The following is a 21,201-nucleotide window of genomic DNA, read 5'->3' as shown; positions in this document are numbered from 1 at the left end:
CCCGACAGGCGCCATGTCCCTGGGTCGGAGGAGTGAGCTCTGGCAGCTGGAGGAAGACCCAGTCCCGGCCCAGAGCCTGGTGGAGGCACAGCTGTCCGGGGCTGGGGAGGAGGGGGGCCCATGTCCCTCCTCCTCAGCCTCTGCCTCCTCCCAGTCCAGCCCCTCTCGCATCTCCTGCTCTGCCCTGTTTCTGGGCCCTCCGGAGGAGGGGTCTGCTGCTGGGGGCCCGAGTGCTCCCCAGAGCCCTCAGAGTGCCTGCCCCTCCCCCACTGGCCTGGCAGCCACTGCATGGGGCCAGCCCCACCATGGCTCCAGCAGCCCAGATGAGGAGGGGTCGAGCGGCTGGGAGGAGCCCGAGGAAGCCCAGCCCCTGCTCCAGGACACACTCCAGGGGAAGGCTGCTGACCTGGTGGCGTTCCTGGTGCTCAAGTATCTCACCCAGCAGCGCACCAGCCAGGCAGAGATGCTGGAGGTGGTCGGCAACGACTACCAGGACGCCTTCCCCGTGATCTTCGGCCAAGCGTCCGAGTGCATGCGGCTGGTCTTTGGCGTGGATGTGAAGGAGGTGGACCCCAGCGACCACTCCTACGTCCTGGTCACCGTCCTGGGCCTCACCTGCGGTGGGCTGCCGAGCGGTGAGCAGGGCATGCCCAAGACCGGCCTCCTGGTGGTGCTCTTGGGGGTGATCGTCCTGGAGGGCGACTGTGCCCCGGAGGAGAAGGTGTGGGAAGTGCTGGGGGTCATGGGGGTGTACGCCAGCAGGGAGCACGTCATCTACGGGGAGCCCAGGGAGCTCCTCACCAATGTCTGGGTGCAGGAAGGGTACGTGGAGTACCGGCAGGTGCCCGGCAGCGACCCTGCCCGCTACGAGTTCCTGTGGGGTCCCAGGGCCTATGCTGAAACCAGCAAGTTCCAAGTGCTGGAGTATTTGCTGCGGGTCAGTCGCGGGCCGCAGCCTTCGTCCCTGGCCCTGTGTGAAGAGTCTGTGAGCGATGAGGAAGAGGGGGCCTGAGCCCCAGGGGTGGCCAGGCCCTTTCCAGGCTTTGGTGGGGCCAACAGATTCTCCTGCGGGATGCTGGGCGGGAAGTGAGGCTGCTTGCTGGTTCTTTCCTGTTACTGTGTGTGTGTGTGTGTGTGTGTGTGTGTGTGTGTGTGTGTGAAGACGCAGCCCTGGGCTTTCTAAGGAGTGCAGGGCCAAGGAGGGTTGGGAGAAGAAAGCTGGGCAAGGAGCCTCCTTGGGGGGGATGGGAGGGGGCTGTTCTCTGTGATGACTCCCACATGCAGAGCTTGGTGTCCTCGAGGAAGCTCTCCAGTGGGGTTCCTTGGCATAGAAGGTTTCATCCGCTTCGGCGGCTGAGTGTGTGAGTGACATCCGCCCCCCCCACACACACACACAGCATTTGTCCTTACCCAGTTCAAGAGTTAAGAGTTTTGTCATGTCCTGGAAACCAGGTGGGACCCCTTGCCTCCTTCTTTGGGCTCTGGACCAAAATCACAGGGCATTGGTCTAAGGATGGGTTGAAAAGGTGAAAAAAGGAAGAGTGAAGTGATGGGGTCAGGAAATAGAGAAATAAAAGGGAAAGTTTGTTGGTTCTTGCTTCTGATGCTTTGCTGTCTGTCACTGTGCAAATGCTAAAGGCACACGCAGATGTGTGCTCCTGCATTGGCTTGGTTCTTCAAGAAAGGAGGAGAAACCTCCTGTCATTGCAGAGGGAGCCCTGCTCGCCTTGATTGCCAGCCAGTGGCTGAGCTCTGCTCTCTGGAAGGCACTGTGGGTGAGCAGTGAGGACACCAGGAGAAGCAGGACACGTCCCAGGCATAGGGGACTGTGTCCAGCAGCCGCAGTGTTGGCAGGAAGGTGGGGAGGGGTGCCCTGAGCCCTGCAGAAGAAGGGGAAGCAGGGTGACGGGGTGTGGCTCCCGGGGCGAGCACTGCAGTGCAAATGCCCCTGGCCCGGCCTGGGTGTCTGGGGAGACCAGAGGGGCGCCGTGATGGCTTCTGTGCAGCTGGTCACCAGGAACCTGCGTGGTGACAGTAGCCAGACTCCACTCTCTGCCTCCCTGTTAAGGAAGTGGTGGGGTGGGTGCGAGACTGGTTGTGAGGCGGACAGGCTCCAACCCTGCCTGCCTGAGTCCAGGTAAGGAGACCAGGGAGGACCGGGGGACCCCGGCCCTGCCCGTTCCCCTCGCCTCCCCCACCTACCCCCTCGCCGGAACCCATCGCCGCCCGACGTGCTGGCGGCCCTAGGGGACCCCTTCCTAAGGGGTCCGGAAGTGACGAGCTCCGACTTCCGCCTCAGAGCTCTGAGAGCGGCGACGACCTCCGCGTGAGGGAGGCGGGATCTTGGTCAGCTGAGGCGAGGCGTGCAGGTAGACCCACCCGTGAGGGAGCACACTGGGGGTGGGGGTGGGGGTGGGGCGCCCAGGAGCCAGGTGGCCCCTGCCGGTAGCCCCGAGAGACCGCGGGCAGGGGCAGCGTCGTCCGGCTGCGCCCCTCCCGCCGGGGCCCAGGACAGAGGCCACAGGTCCCCAGAGGGACGGGCCCAGGCCCTCCCTGGAGCGGGTGGTGGGACCTGAGGGAGAACTGTGCGGCCCACCCTCCCCCGCTTCGGTCCAGGCACTGGGTTCCTGGCGCGGCCGGGCCCTGGGGGTCCCTAGGGAGGGTGGCCACAGAGGGCGTCTGGTGAAATGCACCTCGGGGGTCTGAGGGAGCTTAGGACCTTGGTCAGAGCGGAAGGATGCCAGGTCGGGAAGGGGCAGGGGCAGAGGCAGGCCCAGGGAGTCCAGGTAGGGACCGCGTGGGGACGGATCGGGGGCAGGACCCACGGACATAGAAGCCGGGGACAGAGGGGACCTCAGCGCGGTCGGGCCCCAGGGTCAGACCGGGAAGGCCCCTGGGAGGGATAGGGACACATGGCCGATGGGGCGGGACTGGTGCATCCAGGTCTCCCGAGAGACTGGGGGCCTTGGTGGAAGGACCAGGGACTCCCTCAGGTGGGCAAGGGGAGTACCCAGGTCCTACTGGGCGTCGTGGTGAGGATACAGAGGGAGGACTGCGGGACACTAGACACCAGCAGTCAGGGAAGGTCCACGGGGGGGGGGGGGGAGGGGAAGGTGGATCCACGTGGTGAGTCAGGAGTTCCACATACGGGTCTCTGAGAGACTAAAGGCCTGATGGAAGGAGCGGATGCTCAGGTAGGCAGAAGGGAGGGCCCAGGTCCTGCTGGGCATCGTGGTGAGGATGCAGAGGGAGGACTGCAGGTCGCTGGACCCCAGCAGAGTCAGTCATAGAAGATACATGGGCGGGCGGGGGCGGGGGCAATGCGCGGGGGGGGGGGGCGCGGATGGGAACACGTGGTGAGTCTGGACTTCCGCATACGGGTCTCTGAGAGATTAAACGCCTGATGGAGGGAGCCAAAGCTCAGGTGGGCAGAGGGGAGGGTCCTGGCGAGAATCGAGAGGAGACCAGGGATGAACCATAACGGAGGACAGAGGGGACCCTGGCAGAAGTCCGCCTAGGATGGCAGTCTAGGGAGCCTACCGGGCGGGATGGGAACACGCCGCCACTGGGGCCGGACTTCGGCAACGTGGTCTCCTGAGAGAATGGGGGCCTCGGAGGAAGAAGTCTGTCTTCCATCCGGTGGACAGAGGGGAGGGCCCAGGTCCTGCTGCTCTTCAATGTGAGGATGCAGAGGGAGGACTGAGAGACCCTGGTTCCTAGCACAGGGTTTCTATGAAGGCCCCTGGTGCGGGATGGGAACACGTGGTGAGTCTTGACTTCTGCATCTGGGTGTCCGAGTGATAAAGGGCCTGTGGTAAGGAGCAGATCTCAGGTCTTTAGAGGCGAGGGCCCAGGCGCTTATGGGCGTCAAGGTATGAACCCTGAGGGAGGACAGAGGGGAACTCACAGAGGTCAGGCCCTAGTGTCAGTCCAGGAAGGCCCCTGGGCGCGATGGGGAAACGAGGCCAGTGTGGCTGGACTGGTGCATCCGGGTCTCCCGAGAGACTGGGGACCTGGTGAAAGGAGCCAATGCTCAGGTGGGCAGAGGGGAGACCCCATGGCCTGCTGGGCTTCATGCTGAGGATGCAGAGGGAAGACTGAAGGACGCTGGACCCCAGCACAGAGGCAGTGAGGGAAGGTCCGTGCAGGGGGGATTGGAGGTGGTGAGTCAGGACTTTTGCATCCCCAGTGTCAGAGACCCTGGGGGCCTGGGTGGAAGGAGCAGGGCCTCCCTCCGGTGTGCAGAGGAGAGGGCCTAGGCAGTAACCCGAGTCAAGCTATGAACTCTGAGGGAGGACAGAGGAGATCTCCCAGGGGTGGGGCCATAGTGTCAGTCCAGGAAGATCCCTGGGGGCCATGGGGATGCATAGCGAGCCTGCAGATCCGATTCTGGGTCTCAGGAGTCAGGAGGCGTGCGGTAAGGAGCACGGCCTCAGGTCGGAAGGCTGGGAGGGCCCAGCTTCTGTCGGGAGTCAAGGTGAGGACCAGAGGGAGGACAGAGGGACCCTGGGCCCAGTAGGGAATCAGTCCTGGGAGGCCCTTGAGTGGGACAAGCATGACATGAGGCGTGTCCTGACTTTGGCTCTGGGTCCCAGAGACACTGAGAGCTTGTTGTAAGGAGCGGCCTTCAGATGCAGGGATGAAGGCACTGGCCATCCAGGGAGTGCAGGTGGGCAATAGAGGACAAGCCGAAGTGACCCGAAGGAACCCATCTCAGGGAATCCCTGGCCTTTGTTGCCTGATGTGCCATCCAGGATCGTTTCCCATGGTTCTCAGGGCAGCGAGGGCTTTGGTCTGAGGGAACAGGCCTGGAGACAGCAGAGAGAGGAACACAAGATGTGCTGAGGCTCAAGCTAAGATCCCTGAGGGAGGACTCAGGGAGGGACCTGGACTCCAGAACAGGGACAGCGCACTGAAACCTGCCCCTGCTGTCAGCCCTGTGAGGCGTGTTTGTGCCAAGTCCACAGGCAGTGTGTCAGGACGTCCGCATCCAGGTCTGACAGAAGCGGGGGCCATGGTTTAAAAAACGAGGGGCAGGGGCTAATGGGACTGGATGCGAGGACCCGGTGGGAGGACATGAGCGACCCTGAACCCCAGAACAGCATCAGGCCTGGGAAGCCCCTGAGCGGGAAGAGGACAAGTGGCATGTCCAGACTTCCACATCCGGGTCATAGAGCGTCTGGGGGTTCGGGTAAGAGGCAGATCAGGGTCAGCAGCAGGGAAGGTCAAATCCTCCCGAAGTCAAGGCGAGAACCCTCAGGGAGAACTGCGTGGACCCTGGACCCCAGAACAGAGTCACCGACGGGAGGCCATAGGGCAGCTGTCGCACCCCCACATTTGGCCTTGGATCTCACGGATGCGTGGGGCTGTCAGAGGGGAAAGGACTGGGGACAGCACAGGGCAGTCCCCGAGGGATGCAGGGTGAGCGTTGAGGACCTTAGAGCCTAAAACAGACAGTGATTTTGTTGCCCGTGGGCTCCTTCTTGGATGTCCCCCAAGCTGGGGGGAACATCTGAAGTGTTCTTGACTTCTGCACCCAGGGTCTGAGGGAGGTGAGAGCCTTGGTCTGAGGATTGTGGCCTCAGGTCAGCAGAGGGTGGAGCCCCAAGACTCTGAGGGAGGACTGAGCAGACCCCCACGCAGACACAGGGGTCCCAAATGAAGTCCTGCCCCGGTGGCCAGGCCTGCGAGGCCAGGCTGGGAGTCAAGAAAAGTAAGCACCCCACTTTCTCCCCTGGGTCTCCGCGGGGTGGTGGCGTTGTTCTGCAGGATGCATGCTGAGGATAGGAGAAGGGATAGTTCCAGCACCTGCCGAACGTAAACGTGAGCACCTTAGGGACAAAGAGTGGACTCCTGCCCCTGGACAGAGGGACCAACCCCCGATCTGAGCTCCTTGTGAATTGGGTGGGGTGCAGGGGGAGGGCGTGGATTGCTGCGTCCGCACCCTTCTCTCCCAGCTCTCAGGCACGAGAGGACCATGCTGGGAGAGGTCTCAGTCAGGTCATCTGAGGAAGCCCTCCTGGGAGACACACAGGAGTCCCTGGTACTGCCAAGAATCCATGTGGGGACCCCTGAGAGAGGAGGGGCTGGGTCCGAACCCACCCCTCAGGAAAAGGAGGAGATGGCCTAGAAATCTGGCCAGGCCCTACCTGAGAACCCTGGGAACCCTGGGTGGAGCCTGTTGGGCTGAGCCCCTCCTCCTCTCCAGATCCCTGGTCTCAGGGAGGGGAGGGCCTGGGCCTGGGCCTGAGGGTCTGGACTCTAGTCAGTGGGGGAGGCAGGGACCTTGGCCCTGGCCCTGGCCCTGGTGGGGATGGAGGTGAGAAATGAGGGCATGCCTCCCACAGCAGGATCCCTAGGGACCAGGCTTGCCCTGCTACTTCTCTCAGCCATGGGGAGACAGGAAATGGTGGGCTAATTGATTTTTCCCTCTGGCGTCCTCCGGAGATGAGGCCTCAGCACAGGGCGGGTGAGAGTTTTCCCAGGCCTTCCGTGGGGTCAAGGTATCGACCAAGAGGCACACCCATCCCAGCACAGATGGAACCCCGAGCCTGGCCATCCCTGGACATCCGTGACAAGCCCTGTGGACCTTTGGCAGTTGTGGCCAGATGTGGGCCTCCTAGCTTACCTTCTGTGGAGTCTCAGGGCTGCGTGGCCTTGCTGTGATCCTTTGGCCTCAGTCCCACGTTGGGTGGGGCCCAGGCTCTGGCAGGGGAAATAGCCGCCTCTTGAGAGGCCAAGGAGGGGACCACCCAGCCTGGACTGGTGGGGACCTCACAGAGTCCGACCCAGCCCTCCTGTCTGCACCCTGAGGTGCCCCTCCCTTTCTCCTCCAGGGGCTTCAAGAACTCAGAGTCGAGGTCTCTGCCTGAGGCAGGAGTCCCTAAGGTCACAGAGCAGGGGAGGCGCAGGGGAGTGCCACAGGTCAAGGTGAGGACCCAGGGGCTTGCCCTTCCCATCCTCTCCTAAGCAGGAAGCAGCCCACTGTCAGCTCTGGGACCTCAGGCCTCTGCAGGCCGGCTGGACTCTGAGGAGCCATCCCACCTCTGTCTTCAGGTTCAGCCCGACAGGCGCCATGTCCCTGGGTCGGAGGAGTGAGCTCTGGCAGCTGGAGGAAGACCCAGTCCCGGCCCAGAGCCTGGTGGAGGCACAGCTGTCCGGGGCTGGGGAGGAGGGGGGCCCATGTCCCTCCTCCTCAGCCTCTGCCTCCTCCCAGTCCAGCCCCTCTCGCATCTCCTGCTCTGCCCTGTTTCTGGGCCCTCCGGAGGAGGGGTCTGCTGCTGGGGGCCCGAGTGCTCCCCAGAGCCCTCAGAGTGCCTGCCCCTCCCCCACTGGCCTGGCAGCCACTGCATGGGGCCAGCCCCACCATGGCTCCAGCAGCCCAGATGAGGAGGGGTCGAGCGGCTGGGAGGAGCCTGAGGAAGCCCAGCCCCTGCTCCAGGACACACTCCAGGGGAAGGCTGCTGACCTGGTGGCGTTCCTGGTGCTCAAGTATCTCACCCAGCAGCGCACCAGCCAGGCAGAGATGCTGGAGGTGGTCGGCAACGACTACCAGGACGCCTTCCCCGTGATCTTCGGCCAAGCGTCCGAGTGCATGCGGCTGGTCTTTGGCGTGGATGTGAAGGAGGTGGACCCCAGCGACCACTCCTACGTCCTGGTCACCGTCCTGGGCCTCACCTGCGGTGGGCTGCCGAGCGGTGAGCAGGGCATGCCCAAGACCGGCCTCCTGGTGGTGCTCTTGGGGGTGATCGTCCTGGAGGGCGACTGTGCCCCGGAGGAGAAGGTGTGGGAAGTGCTGGGGGTCATGGGGGTGTACGCCAGCAGGGAGCACGTCATCTACGGGGAGCCCAGGGAGCTCCTCACCAATGTCTGGGTGCAGGAAGGGTACGTGGAGTACCGGCAGGTGCCCGGCAGCGACCCTGCCCGCTACGAGTTCCTGTGGGGTCCCAGGGCCTATGCTGAAACCAGCAAGTTCCAAGTGCTGGAGTATTTGCTGCGGGTCAGTCGCGGGCCGCAGCCTTCGTCCCTGGCCCTGTGTGAAGAGTCTGTGAGCGATGAGGAAGAGGGGGCCTGAGCCCCAGGGGTGGCCAGGCCCTTTCCAGGCTTTGGTGGGGCCAACAGATTCTCCTGCGGGATGCTGGGCGGGAAGTGAGGCTGCTTGCTGGTTCTTTCCTGTTACTGTGTGTGTGTGTGTGTGTGTGTGTGTGTGTGTGTGTGTGTGTGTGTGAAGACGCAGCCCTGGGCTTTCTAAGGAGTGCAGGGCCAAGGAGGGTTGGGAGAAGAAAGCTGGGCAAGGAGCCTCCTTGGGGGGGATGGGAGGGGGCTGTTCTCTGTGATGACTCCCACATGCAGAGCTTGGTGTCCTCGAGGAAGCTCTCCAGTGGGGTTCCTAGGCATAGAAGGTTTCATCCGCTTCGGCGGCTGAGTGTGTGAGTGACATCCGCCCCCCCCCCACACACACACAGCATTTGTCCTCACCCAGTTCAAGAGTTAAGAGTTTTGTCATGTCCTGGAAACCAGGTGGGACCCCTTGCCTCCTTCTTTGGGCTCTGGACCAAAATCACAGGGCATCGGTCTAAGGATGGGTTGAAAAGGTGAAAAAAGGAAGAGTGAAGTGATGGGGTCAGGAAATAGAGAAATAAAAGGGAAAGTTTGTTGGTTCTTGCTTCTGATGCTTTGCTGTCTGTCACTGTGCAAATGCTAAAGGCACACGCAGATGTGCGCTCCTGCATTGGCTTGGTTCTTCAAGAAAGGAGGAGAAACCTCCTGTCAGCGCAGAGGGAGCCCTGCTCGCCTTGATTGCCAGCCAGTGGCTGAGCTCTGCTCTCTGGAAGGCACTGTGGGTGAGCAGTGAGGACACCAGGAGAAGCAGGACACGTCCCAGGCATAGGGGACTGTGTCCAGCAGCCGCAGTGTTGGCAGGAAGGTGGGGAGGGGTGCCCTGAGCCCTGCAGAAGAAGGGGAAGCAGGGTGACGGGGTGTGGCTCCCGGGGCGAGCACTGCAGTGCAAATGCCCCTGGCCCGGCCTGGGTGTCTGGGGAGACCAGAGGGGCGCCGTGATGGCTTCTGTGCAGCTGGTCACCAGGAACCTGCGTGGTGACAGTAGCCAGACTCCACTCTCTGCCTCCCTGTTAAGGAAGTGGTGGGGTGGGTGCGAGACTGGTTGTGAGGCGGACAGGCTCCAACCCTGCCTGCCTGAGTCCAGGTAAGGAGACCAGGGAGGACCGGGGGACCCCGGCCCTGCCCGTTCCCCTCGCCTCCCCCACCTACCCCCTCGCCGGAACCCATCGCCGCCCGACGTGCTGGCGGCCCTAGGGGACCCCTTCCTAAGGGGTCCGGAAGTGACGAGCTCCGACTTCCGCCTCAGAGCTCTGAGAGCGGCGACGACCTCCGCGTGAGGGAGGCGGGATCTTGGTCAGCTGAGGCGAGGCGTGCAGGTAGACCCACCCGTGAGGGAGCACACTGGGGGTGGGGGTGGGGGTGGGGCGCCCAGGAGCCAGGTGGCCCCTGCCGGTAGCCCCGAGAGACCGCGGGCAGGGGCAGCGTCGTCCGGCTGCGCCCCTCCCGCCGGGGCCCAGGACAGAGGCCACAGGTCCCCAGAGGGACGGGCCCAGGCCCTCCCTGGAGCGGGTGGTGGGACCTGAGGGAGAACTGTGCGGCCCACCCTCCCCCGCTTCGGTCCAGGCACTGGGTTCCTGGCGCGGCCGGGCCCTGGGGGTCCCTAGGGAGGGTGGCCACAGAGGGCGTCTGGTGAAATGCACCTCGGGGGTCTGAGGGAGCTTAGGACCTTGGTCAGAGCGGAAGGATGCCAGGTCGGGAAGGGGCAGGGGCAGAGGCAGGCCCAGGGAGTCCAGGTAGGGACCGCGTGGGGACGGATCGGGGGCAGGACCCACGGACATAGAAGCCGGGGACAGAGGGGACCTCAGCGCGGTCGGGCCCCAGGGTCAGACCGGGAAGGCCCCTGGGAGGGATAGGGACACATGGCCGATGGGGCGGGACTGGTGCATCCAGGTCTCCCGAGAGACTGGGGGCCTTGGTGGAAGGACCAGGGACTCCCTCAGGTGGGCAAGGGGAGTACCCAGGTCCTACTGGGCGTCGTGGTGAGGATACAGAGGGAGGACTGCGGGACACTAGACACCAGCAGTCAGGGAAGGTCCACGGGGGGGGGGGGAGGGGAAGGTGGATCCACGTGGTGAGTCAGGAGTTCCACATACGGGTCTCTGAGAGACTAAAGGCCTGATGGAAGGAGCGGATGCTCAGGTAGGCAGAAGGGAGGGCCCAGGTCCTGCTGGGCATCGTGGTGAGGATGCAGAGGGAGGACTGCAGGTCGCTGGACCCCAGCAGAGTCAGTCATAGAAGATACATGGGCGGGCGGGGGCGGGGGCAATGCGCGGGGGGGGGGGGGCGCGGATGGGAACACGTGGTGAGTCTGGACTTCCGCATACGGGTCTCTGAGAGATTAAACGCCTGATGGAGGGAGCCAAAGCTCAGGTGGGCAGAGGGGAGGGTCCTGGCGAGAATCGAGAGGAGACCAGGGATGAACCATAACGGAGGACAGAGGGGACCCTGGCAGAAGTCCGCCTAGGATGGCAGTCTAGGGAGCCTACCGGGCGGGATGGGAACACGCCGCCACTGGGGCCGGACTTCGGCAACGTGGTCTCCTGAGAGAATGGGGGCCTCGGAGGAAGAAGTCTGTCTTCCATCCGGTGGACAGAGGGGAGGGCCCAGGTCCTGCTGCTCTTCAATGTGAGGATGCAGAGGGAGGACTGAGAGACCCTGGTTCCTAGCACAGGGTTTCTATGAAGGCCCCTGGTGCGGGATGGGAACACGTGGTGAGTCTTGACTTCTGCATCTGGGTGTCCGAGTGATAAAGGGCCTGTGGTAAGGAGCAGATCTCAGGTCTTTAGAGGCGAGGGCCCAGGCGCTTATGGGCGTCAAGGTATGAACCCTGAGGGAGGACAGAGGGGAACTCACAGAGGTCAGGCCCTAGTGTCAGTCCAGGAAGGCCCCTGGGCGCGATGGGGAAACGAGGCCAGTGTGGCTGGACTGGTGCATCCGGGTCTCCCGAGAGACTGGGGACCTGGTGAAAGGAGCCAATGCTCAGGTGGGCAGAGGGGAGACCCCATGGCCTGCTGGGCTTCATGCTGAGGATGAAGAGGGAAGACTGAAGGACGCTGGACCCCAGCACAGAGGCAGTGAGGGAAGGTCCGTGCAGGGGGGATTGGAGGTGGTGAGTCAGGACTTTTGCATCCCCAGTGTCAGAGACCCTGGGGGCCTGGGTGGAAGGAGCAGGGCCTCCCTCCGGTGTGCAGAGGAGAGGGCCTAGGCAGTAACCCGAGTCAAGCTATGAACTCTGAGGGAGGACAGAGGAGATCTCCCAGGGGTGGGGCCATAGTGTCAGTCCAGGAAGATCCCTGGGGGCCATGGGGATGCATAGCGAGCCTGCAGATCCGATTCTGGGTCTCAGGAGTCAGGAGGCGTGCGGTAAGGAGCACGGCCTCAGGTCGGAAGGCTGGGAGGGCCCAGCTTCTGTCGGGAGTCAAGGTGAGGACCAGAGGGAGGACAGAGGGACCCTGGGCCCAGTAGGGAATCAGTCCTGGGAGGCCCTTGAGTGGGACAAGCATGACATGAGGCATGTCCTGACTTCGGCTCTGGGTCCCAGAGACACTGAGAGCTTGTTGTAAGGAGCGGCCTTCAGATGCAGGGATGAAGGCACTGGCCATCCAGGGAGTGCAGGTGGGCAATAGAGGACAGGCCTAAGTGACCCGAAGGAACCCATCTCAGGGAATCCCTGGCCTTTGTTGCCTGATGTGCCATCCAGGATCGTTTCCCATGGTTCTCAGGGCAGCGAGGGCTTTGGTCTGAGGGAACAGGCCTGGAGACAGCAGAGAGAGGAACACAAGATGTGCTGAGGCTCAAGCTAAGATCCCTGAGGGAGGACTCAGGGAGGGACCTGGACTCCAGAACAGGGACAGCGCACTGAAACCTGCCCCTGCTGTCAGCCCTGTGAGGCGTGTTTGTGCCAAGTCCACAGGCAGTGTGTCAGGACGTCCGCATCCAGGTCTGACAGAAGCGGGGGCCATGGTTTAAAAAACGAGGGGCAGGGGCTAATGGGACTGGATGCGAGGACCCGGTGGGAGGACATGAGCGACCCTGAACCCCAGAACAGCATCAGGCCTGGGAAGCCCCTGAGCGGGAAGAGGACAAGTGGCATGTCCAGACTTCCACATCCGGGTCATAGAGCGTCTGGGGGTTCGGGTAAGAGGCAGATCAGGGTCAGCAGCAGGGAAGGTCAAATCCTCCCGAAGTCAAGGCGAGAACCCTCAGGGAGAACTGCGTGGACCCTGGACCCCAGAACAGAGTCACCGACGGGAGGCCATAGGGCAGCTGTCACACCCCCACATTTGGCCTTGGATCTCACGGATGCGTGGGGCTGTCAGAGGGGAAAGGACTGGGGACAGCACAGGGCAGTCCCGAGGGATGCAGGGTGAGCGTTGAGGACCTTAGAGCCTAAAACAGACAGTGATTTTGTTGCCCGTGGGCTCCTTCTTGGATGTCCCCCAAGCTGGGGGGAACATCTGAAGTGTTCTTGACTTCTGCACCCAGGGTCTGAGGGAGGTGAGAGCCTTGGTCTGAGGATTGTGGCCTCAGGTCAGCAGAGGGTGGAGCCCCAAGACTCTGAGGGAGGACTGAGCAGACCCCCACGCAGACACAGGGGTCCCAAATGAAGTCCTGCCCCGGTGGCCAGTCCTGCGAGGCCAGGCTGGGAGTCAAGAAAAGTAAGCACCCCACTTTCTCCCCTGGGTCTCCGCGGGGTGGTGGCGTTGTTCTGCAGGATGCATGCTGAGGATAGGAGAAGGGATAGTTCCAGCACCTGCCGAACGTAAACGTGAGCACCTTAGGGACAAAGAGTGGACTCCTGCCCCTGGACAGAGGGACCAACCCCCGATCTGAGCTCCTTGTGAATTGGGTGGGGTGCAGGGGGAGGGCGTGGATTGCTGCGTCCGCACCCTTCTCTCCCAGCTCTCAGGCACGAGAGGACCATGCTGGGAGAGGTCTCAGTCAGGTCATCTGAGGAAGCCCTCCTGGGAGACACACAGGAGTCCCTGGTACTGCCAAGAATCCATGTGGGGACCCCTGAGAGAGGAGGGGCTGGGTCCGAACCCACCCCTCAGGAAAAGGAGGAGATGGCCTAGAAATCTGGCCAGGCCCTACCTGAGAACCCTGGGAACCCTGGGTGGAGCCTGTTGGGCTGAGCCCCTCCTCCTCTCCAGATCCCTGGTCTCAGGGAGGGGAGGGCCTGGGCCTGGGCCTGAGGGTCTGGACTCTAGTCAGTGGGGGAGGCAGGGACCTTGGCCCTGGCCCTGGCCCTGGTGGGGATGGAGGTGAGAAATGAGGGCATGCCTCCCACAGCAGGATCCCTAGGGACCAGGCTTGCCCTGCTACTTCTCTCAGCCATGGGGAGACAGGAAATGGTGGGCTAATTGATTTTTCCCTCTGGCGTCCTCCGGAGATGAGGCCTCAGCACAGGGCGGGTGAGAGTTTTCCCAGGCCTTCCGTGGGGTCAAGGTATCGACCAAGAGGCACACCCATCCCAGCACAGATGGAACCCCGAGCCTGGCCATCCCTGGACATCCGTGACAAGCCCTGTGGACCTTTGGCAGTTGTGGCCAGATGTGGGCCTCCTAGCTTACCTTCTGTGGAGTCTCAGGGCTGCGTGGCCTTGCTGTGATCCTTTGGCCTCAGTCCCACGTTGGGTGGGGCCCAGGCTCTGGCAGGGGAAATAGCCGCCTCTTGAGAGGCCAAGGAGGGGACCACCCAGCCTGGACTGGTGGGGACCTCACAGAGTCCGACCCAGCCCTCCTGTCTGCACCCTGAGGTGCCCCTCCCTTTCTCCTCCAGGGGCTTCAAGAACTCAGAGTCGAGGTCTCTGCCTGAGGCAGGAGTCCCTAAGGTCACAGAGCAGGGGAGGCGCAGGGGAGTGCCACAGGTCAAGGTGAGGACCCAGGGGCTTGCCCTTCCCATCCTCTCCTAAGCAGGAAGCAGCCCACTGTCAGCTCTGGGACCTCAGGCCTCTGCAGGCCGGCTGGACTCTGAGGAGCCATCCCACCTCTGTCTTCAGGTTCAGCCCGACAGGCGCCATGTCCCTGGGTCGGAGGAGTGAGCTCTGGCAGCTGGAGGAAGACCCAGTCCCGGCCCAGAGCCTGGTGGAGGCACAGCTGTCCGGGGCTGGGGAGGAGGGGGGCCCATGTCCCTCCTCCTCAGCCTCTGCCTCCTCCCAGTCCAGCCCCTCTCGCATCTCCTGCTCTGCCCTGTTTCTGGGCCCTCCGGAGGAGGGGTCTGCTGCTGGGGGCCCGAGTGCTCCCCAGAGCCCTCAGAGTGCCTGCCCCTCCCCCACTGGCCTGGCAGCCACTGCATGGGGCCAGCCCCACCATGGCTCCAGCAGCCCAGATGAGGAGGGGTCGAGCGGCTGGGAGGAGCCCGAGGAAGCCCAGCCCCTGCTCCAGGACACACTCCAGGGGAAGGCTGCTGACCTGGTGGCGTTCCTGGTGCTCAAGTATCTCACCCAGCAGCGCACCAGCCAGGCAGAGATGCTGGAGGTGGTCGGCAACGACTACCAGGACGCCTTCCCCGTGATCTTCGGCCAAGCGTCCGAGTGCATGCGGCTGGTCTTTGGCGTGGATGTGAAGGAGGTGGACCCCAGCGACCACTCCTACGTCCTGGTCACCGTCCTGGGCCTCACCTGCGGTGGGCTGCCGAGCGGTGAGCAGGGCATGCCCAAGACCGGCCTCCTGGTGGTGCTCTTGGGGGTGATCGTCCTGGAGGGCGACTGTGCCCCGGAGGAGAAGGTGTGGGAAGTGCTGGGGGTCATGGGGGTGTACGCCAGCAGGGAGCACGTCATCTACGGGGAGCCCAGGGAGCTCCTCACCAATGTCTGGGTGCAGGAAGGGTACGTGGAGTACCGGCAGGTGCCCGGCAGCGACCCTGCCCGCTACGAGTTCCTGTGGGGTCCCAGGGCCTATGCTGAAACCAGCAAGTTCCAAGTGCTGGAGTATTTGCTGCGGGTCAGTCGCGGGCCGCAGCCTTCGTCCCTGGCCCTGTGTGAAGAGTCTGTGAGCGATGAGGAAGAGGGGGCCTGAGCCCCAGGGGTGGCCAGGCCCTTTCCAGGCTTTGGTGGGGCCAACAGATTCTCCTGCGGGATGCTGGGCGGGAAGTGAGGCTGCTTGCTGGTTCTTTCCTGTTACTGTGTGTGTGTGTGTGTGTGTGTGTGTGTGTGTGTGTGTGTGAAGACGCAGCCCTGGGCTTTCTAAGGAGTGCAGGGCCAAGGAGGGTTGGGAGAAGAAAGCTGGGCAAGGAGCCTCCTTGGGGGGGATGGGAGGGGGCTGTTCTCTGTGATGACTCCCACATGCAGAGCTTGGTGTCCTCGAGGAAGCTCTCCAGTGGGGTTCCTAGGCATAGAAGGTTTCATCCGCTTCGGCGGCTGAGTGTGTGAGTGACATCCGCCCCCCCCCACACACACACACAGCATTTGTCCTCACCCAGTTCAAGAGTTAAGAGTTTTGTCATGTCCTGGAAACCAGGTGGGACCCCTTGCCTCCTTCTTTGGGCTCTGGACCAAAATCACAGGGCATTGGTCTAAGGATGGGTTGAAAAGGTGAAAAAAGGAAGAGTGAAGTGATGGGGTCAGGAAATAGAGAAATAAAAGGGAAAGTTTGTTGGTTCTTGCTTCTGATGCTTTGCTGTCTGTCACTGTGCAAATGCTAAAGGCACACGCAGATGTGCGCTCCTGCATTGGCTTGGTTCTTCAAGAAAGGAGGAGAAACCTCCTGTCAGCGCAGAGGGAGCCCTGCTCGCCTTGATTGCCAGCCAGTGGCTGAGCTCTGCTCTCTGGAAGGCACTGTGGGTGAGCAGTGAGGACACCAGGAGAAGCAGGACACGTCCCAGGCATAGGGGACTGTGTCCAGCAGCCGCAGTGTTGGCAGGAAGGTGGGGAGGGGTGCCCTGAGCCCTGCAGAAGAAGGGGAAGCAGGGTGACGGGGTGTGGCTCCCGGGGCGAGCACTGCAGTGCAAATGCCCCTGGCCCGGCCTGGGTGTCTGGGGAGACCAGAGGGGCGCCGTGATGGCTTCTGTGCAGCTGGTCACCAGGAACCTGCGTGGTGACAGTAGCCAGACTCCACTCTCTGCCTCCCTGTTAAGGAAGTGGTGGGGTGGGTGCGAGACTGGTTGTGAGGCGGACAGGCTCCAACCCTGCCTGCCTGAGTCCAGGTAAGGAGACCAGGGAGGACCGGGGGACCCCGGCCCTGCCCGTTCCCCTCGCCTCCCCCACCTACCCCCTCGCCGGAACCCATCGCCGCCCGACGTGCTGGCGGCCCTAGGGGACCCCTTCCTAAGGGGTCCGGAAGTGACGAGCTCCGACTTCCGCCTCAGAGCTCTGAGAGCGGCGACGACCTCCGCGTGAGGGAGGCGGGATCTTGGTCAGCTGAGGCGAGGCGTGCAGGTAGACCCACCCGTGAGGGAGCACACTGGGGGTGGGTGTGGGGGTGGGGGTAGGGCGCCCAGGAGCCAGGTGGCCCCTGCCGGTAGCCCCGAGAGACCGCGGGCAGGGGCAGCGTCGTCCGGCTGCACCCCTCCCGCCGGGGCCCAGGACAGTGGCCACAGGTCCCCAGAGGGACGGGCCCAGGCCCTCCCTGGAGCGGGTGGTGGGACCTGAGGGAGAACTGTGCGGCCCACCCTCCCCCGCTTCGGTCCAGGCACTGGGTTCCTGGCGCGGCCGGGCCCTGGGGGTCCCTAGGGAGGGTGGCCACAGAGGGCGTCTGGTGAAATGCACCTCGGGGGTCTGAGGGAGCTTAGGACCTTGGTCAGAGCGGAAGGATGCCAGGTCGGGAAGGGGCAGGGGCAGAGGCAGGCCCAGGGAGTCCAGGTAGGGACCGCGTGGGGACGGATCGGGGGCAGGACCCACGGACATAGAAGCCGGGGACAGAGGGGACCTCAGCGCGGTCGGGCCCCAGGGTCAGACCGGGAAGGCCCCTGGGAGGGATAGGGACACATGGCCGATGGGGCGGGGCTGGTGCATCCAGGTCTCCCGAGAGACTGGGGGCCTTGGTGGAAGGACCAGGGACTCCCTCAGGTGGGCAAGGGGAGTACCCAGGTCCTACTGGGAGTCGTGGTGAGGATACAGAGGGAGGACTGCCGGACACTAGACACCAGCAGTCAGGGAAGGTCCACCGGGGGGGGGGAGGGGAAGGTGGATCCACGTGGTGAGTCAGGAGTTCCACATACGGGTATCTGAGAGACTAAAGGCCTGATGGAAGGAGCGGATGCTCAGGTAGGCAGAAGGGAGGGCCCAGGTCCTGCTGGGCATCGTGGTGAGGATGCAGAGGGAGGACTGCAGGTCTCTGGACCCCAGCAGAGTCAGTCATAGAAGATACATGGGCGGGCGGGGGCGGGGGCAATGCGCGGGGGGGGGGGGGGCGCGGATGGGAACACGTGGTGAGTCTGGACTTCCGCATACGGGTCTCTGAGAGATTAAACGCCTGATGGAGGGAGCCAAAGCTCAGGTGGGCAGAGGGGAGGGTCCTGGCGCGAATCGAGAGGAGACCAGGGATGAACCATAACGGAGGACAGAGGGGACCCTGGCAGAAGTCCGCCTAGGATGGCAGTCTAGGGAGCCTACCGGGCGGGATGGGAACACGCCGCCACTGGGGCCGGACTTCGGCAACGTGGTCTCCTGAGAGAATGGGGGCCTCGGAGGAAGAAGTCTGTCTTCCATCCGGTGGACAGAGGGGAGGGCCTAGGTCCTGCTGCTCTTCAATGTGAGGATGCAGAGGGAGGACTGAGAGACCCTGGTTCCTAGCACAGGGTTTCTATGAAGGCCCCTGGTGCGGGATGGGAACACGTGGTGAGTCTTGACTTCTGCATCTGGGTGTCCGAGTGATAAAGGGCCTGTGGTAAGGAGCAGATCTCAGGTCTTTAGAGGCGAGGGCCCAGGCGCTTATGGGCGTCAAGGTATGAACCCTGAGGGAGGACAGAGGGGAACTCACAGAGGTCAGGCCCTAGTGTCAGTCCAGGAAGGCCCCTGGGCGCGATGGGGAAACGAGGCCAGTGTGGCTGGACTGGTGCATCCGGGTCTCCCGAGAGACTGGGGACCTGGTGAAAGGAGCCAATGCTCAGGTGGGCAGAGGGGAGACCCCATGGCCTGCTGGGCTTCATGCTGAGGATGCAGAGGGAAGACTGAAGGACGCTGGACCCCAGCACAGAGGCAGTGAGGGAAGGTCCGTGCAGGGGGGATTGGAGGTGGTGAGTCAGGACTTTTGCATCCCCAGTGTCAGAGACCCTGGGGGCCTGGGTGGAAGGAGCAGGGCCTCCCTCCGGTGTGCAGAGGAGAGGGCCTAGGCAGTAACCCGAGTCAAGCTATGAACTCTGAGGGAGGACAGAGGAGATCTCCCAGGGGTGGGGCCATAGTGTCAGTCCAGGAAGATCCCTGGGGGCCATGGGGATGCATAGCGAGCCTGCAGATCCGATTCTGGGTCTCAGGAGTCAGGAGGCGTGCGGTAAGGAGCACGGCCTCAGGTCGGAAGGCTGGGAGGGCCCAGCTTCTGTCGGGAGTCAAGGTGAGGACCAGAGGGAGGACAGAGGGACCCTGGGCCCAGTAGGGAATCAGTCCTGGGAGGCCCTTGAGTGGGACAAGCATGACATGAGGCGTGTCCTGACTTCGGCTCTGGGTCCCAGAGACACTGAGAGCTTGTTGTAAGGAGCGGCCTTCAGATGCAGGGATGAAGGCACTGGCCATCCAGGGAGTGCAGGTGGGCAATAGAGGACAGGCCTAAGTGACCCGAAGGAACCCATCTCAGGGAATCCCTGGCCTTTGTTGCCTGATGTGCCATCCAGGATCGTTTCCCATGGTTCTCAGGGCAGCGAGGGCTTTGGTCTGAGGGAACAGGCCTGGAGACAGCAGAGAGAGGAACACAAGATGTGCTGAGGCTCAAGCTAAGATCCCTGAGGGAGGACTCAGGGAGGGACCTGGACTCCAGAACAGGGACAGCGCACTGAAACCTGCCCCTGCTGTCAGCCCTGTGAGGCGTGTTTGTGCCAAGTCCACAGGCAGTGTGTCAGGACGTCCGCATCCAGGTCTGACAGAAGCGGGGGCCATGGTTTAAAAAACGAGGGGCAGGGGCTAATGGGACTGGATGCGAGGACCCGGTGGGAGGACATGAGCGACCCTGAACCCCAGAACAGCATCAGGCCTGGGAAGCCCCTGAGCGGGAAGAGGACAAGTGGCATGTCCAGACTTCCACATCCGGGTCATAGAGCGTCTGGGGGTTCGGGTAAGAGGCAGATCAGGGTCAGCAGCAGGGAAGGTCAAATCCTCCCGAAGTCAAGGCGAGAACCCTCAGGGAGAACTGCGTGGACCCTGGACCCCAGAACAGAGTCACCGACGGGAGGCCATAGGGCAGCTGTCGCACCCCCACATTTGGCCTTGGATCTCACGGATGCGGATGCGTGGGGCTGTCAGAGGGGAAAGGACTGGGGACAGCACAGGGCAGTCCCGAGGGATGCAGGGTGAGCGTTGAGGACCTTAGAGCCTAAAACAGACAGTGATTTTGTTGCCCGTGGGCTCCTTCTTGGATGTCCCCCAAGCTGGGGGGAACATCTGAAGTGTTCTTGACTTCTGCACCCAGGGTCTGAGGGAGGTGAGAGCCTTGGTCTGAGGATTGTGGCCTCAGGTCAGCAGAGGGTGGAGCCCCAAGACTCTGAGGGAGGACTGAGCAGACCCCCACGCAGACACAGGGGTCCCAAATGAAGTCCTGCCCCGGTGGCCAGTCCTGCGAGGCCAGGCTGGGAGTCAAGAAAAGTAAGCACCCCACTTTCTCCCCTGGGTCTCCGCGGGGTGGTGGCGTTGTTCTGCAGGATGCATGCTGAGGATAGGAGAAGGGATAGTTCCAGCACCTGCCGAACGTAAACGTGAGCACCTTAGGGACAAAGAGTGGACTCCTGCCCCTGGACAGAGGGACCAACCCCCGATCTGAGCTCCTTGTGAATTGGGTGGGGTGCAGGGGGAGGGCGTGGATTGCTGCATCCGCACCCTTCTCTCCCAGCTCTCAGGCACGAGAGGACCATGCTGGGAGAGGTCTCAGTCAGGTCATCTGAGGAAGCCCTCCTGGGAGACACACAGGAGTCCCTGGTACTGCCAAGAATCCATGTGGGGACCCCTGAGAGAGGAGGGGCTGGGTCCGAACCCACCCCTCAGGAAAAGGAGGAGATGGCCTAGAAATCTGGCCAGGCCCTACCTGAGAACCCTGGGAACCCTGGGTGGAGCCTGTTGGGCTGAGCCCCTCCTCCTCTCCAGATCCCTGGTCTCAGGGAGGGGAGGGCCTGGGCCTGGGCCTGAGGGTCTGGACTCTAGTCAGTGGGGGAGGCAGGGACCTTGGCCCTGGCCCTGGCCCTGGTGGGGATGGAGGTGAGAAATGAGGGCATGCCTCCCACAGCAGGATCCCTAGGGACCAGGCTTGCCCTGCTACTTCTCTCAGCCATGGGGAGACAGGAAATGGTGGGCTAATTGATTTTTCCCTCTGGCGTCCTCCGGAGATGAGGCCTCAGCACAGGGCGGGTGAGAGTTTTCCCAGGCCTTCCGTGGGGTCAAGGTATCGACCAAGAGGCACACCCATCCCAGCACAGATGGAACCCCGAGCCTGGCCATCCCTGGACATCCGTGACAAGCCCTGTGGACCTTTGGCAGTTGTGGCCAGATGTGGGCCTCCTAGCTTACCTTCTGTGGAGTCTCAGGGCTGCGTGGCCTTGCTGTGATCCTTTGGCCTCAGTCCCACGTTGGGTGGGGCCCAGGCTCTGGCAGGGGAAATAGCCGCCTCTTGAGAGGCCAAGGAGGGGACCACCCAGCCTGGACTGGTGGGGACCTCACAGAGTCCGACCCAGCCCTCCTGTCTGCACCCTGAGGTGCCCCTCCCTTTCTCCTCCAGGGGCTTCAAGAACTCAGAGTCGAGGTCTCTGCCTGAGGCAGGAGTCCCTAAGGTCACAGAGCAGGGGAGGCGCAGGGGAGTGCCACAGGTCAAGGTGAGGACCCAGGGGCTTGCCCTTCCCATCCTCTCCTAAGCAGGAAGCAGCCCACTGTCAGCTCTGGGACCTCAGGCCTCTGCAGGCCGGCTGGACTCTGAGGAGCCATCCCACCTCTGTCTTCAGGTTCAG

General features: G+C 63.0%; 3 protein-coding genes across 3 annotated transcripts; all 3 read left to right on the top strand.

The window, feature by feature from the left end:
- Positions 1 to 1,224, top strand: LOC148106656 (melanoma-associated antigen 4-like). The gene has a single exon (XM_087860588.1). The coding sequence runs from the start codon at positions 14 to 16 to the stop codon at positions 1,010 to 1,012; it is 999 nt and encodes a 332-aa protein (XP_087716714.1). The 5' UTR covers positions 1 to 13; the 3' UTR covers positions 1,013 to 1,224.
- Positions 1,225 to 7,075: 5,851 nt separating this feature from the next.
- LOC148106655 (melanoma-associated antigen 4-like) lies at positions 7,076 to 8,397 on the top strand. The gene has a single exon (XM_087860600.1). The coding sequence runs from the start codon at positions 7,076 to 7,078 to the stop codon at positions 8,072 to 8,074; it is 999 nt and encodes a 332-aa protein (XP_087716726.1). The 3' UTR covers positions 8,075 to 8,397.
- Positions 8,398 to 14,128: 5,731 nt separating this feature from the next.
- LOC148106654 (melanoma-associated antigen 4-like) lies at positions 14,129 to 15,457 on the top strand. The gene has a single exon (XM_087860599.1). It carries the CDS (start codon positions 14,142 to 14,144, stop codon positions 15,138 to 15,140), a length of 999 nt encoding a protein of 332 aa, XP_087716725.1. The 5' UTR covers positions 14,129 to 14,141; the 3' UTR covers positions 15,141 to 15,457.
- The last annotated feature ends 5,744 nt before the right edge of the window (positions 15,458 to 21,201 follow it).

Source organism: Ursus americanus, unplaced genomic scaffold (assembly GCF_024610735.1).
Source record: "Ursus americanus isolate L20-20 unplaced genomic scaffold, mUrsAme1.1.p SCAF_168, whole genome shotgun sequence".
NCBI classification, from domain to species: domain Eukaryota; kingdom Metazoa; phylum Chordata; class Mammalia; order Carnivora; family Ursidae; genus Ursus; species Ursus americanus.
Note: the sequence above shows the minus strand (reverse complement) of the source record. Positions and strands in the feature narration are given on the sequence as shown.

Bases quoted from the DNA above. Each gene is read 5' to 3' on its own strand.
- LOC148106656 (XM_087860588.1), top strand. From the start codon at position 14: ATGTCCCTGGGTCGGAGGAGTGAGCTCTGGCAGCTGGAGGAAGACCCA.
- LOC148106655 (XM_087860600.1), top strand. From the start codon at position 7,076: ATGTCCCTGGGTCGGAGGAGTGAGCTCTGGCAGCTGGAGGAAGACCCA.
- LOC148106654 (XM_087860599.1), top strand. From the start codon at position 14,142: ATGTCCCTGGGTCGGAGGAGTGAGCTCTGGCAGCTGGAGGAAGACCCA.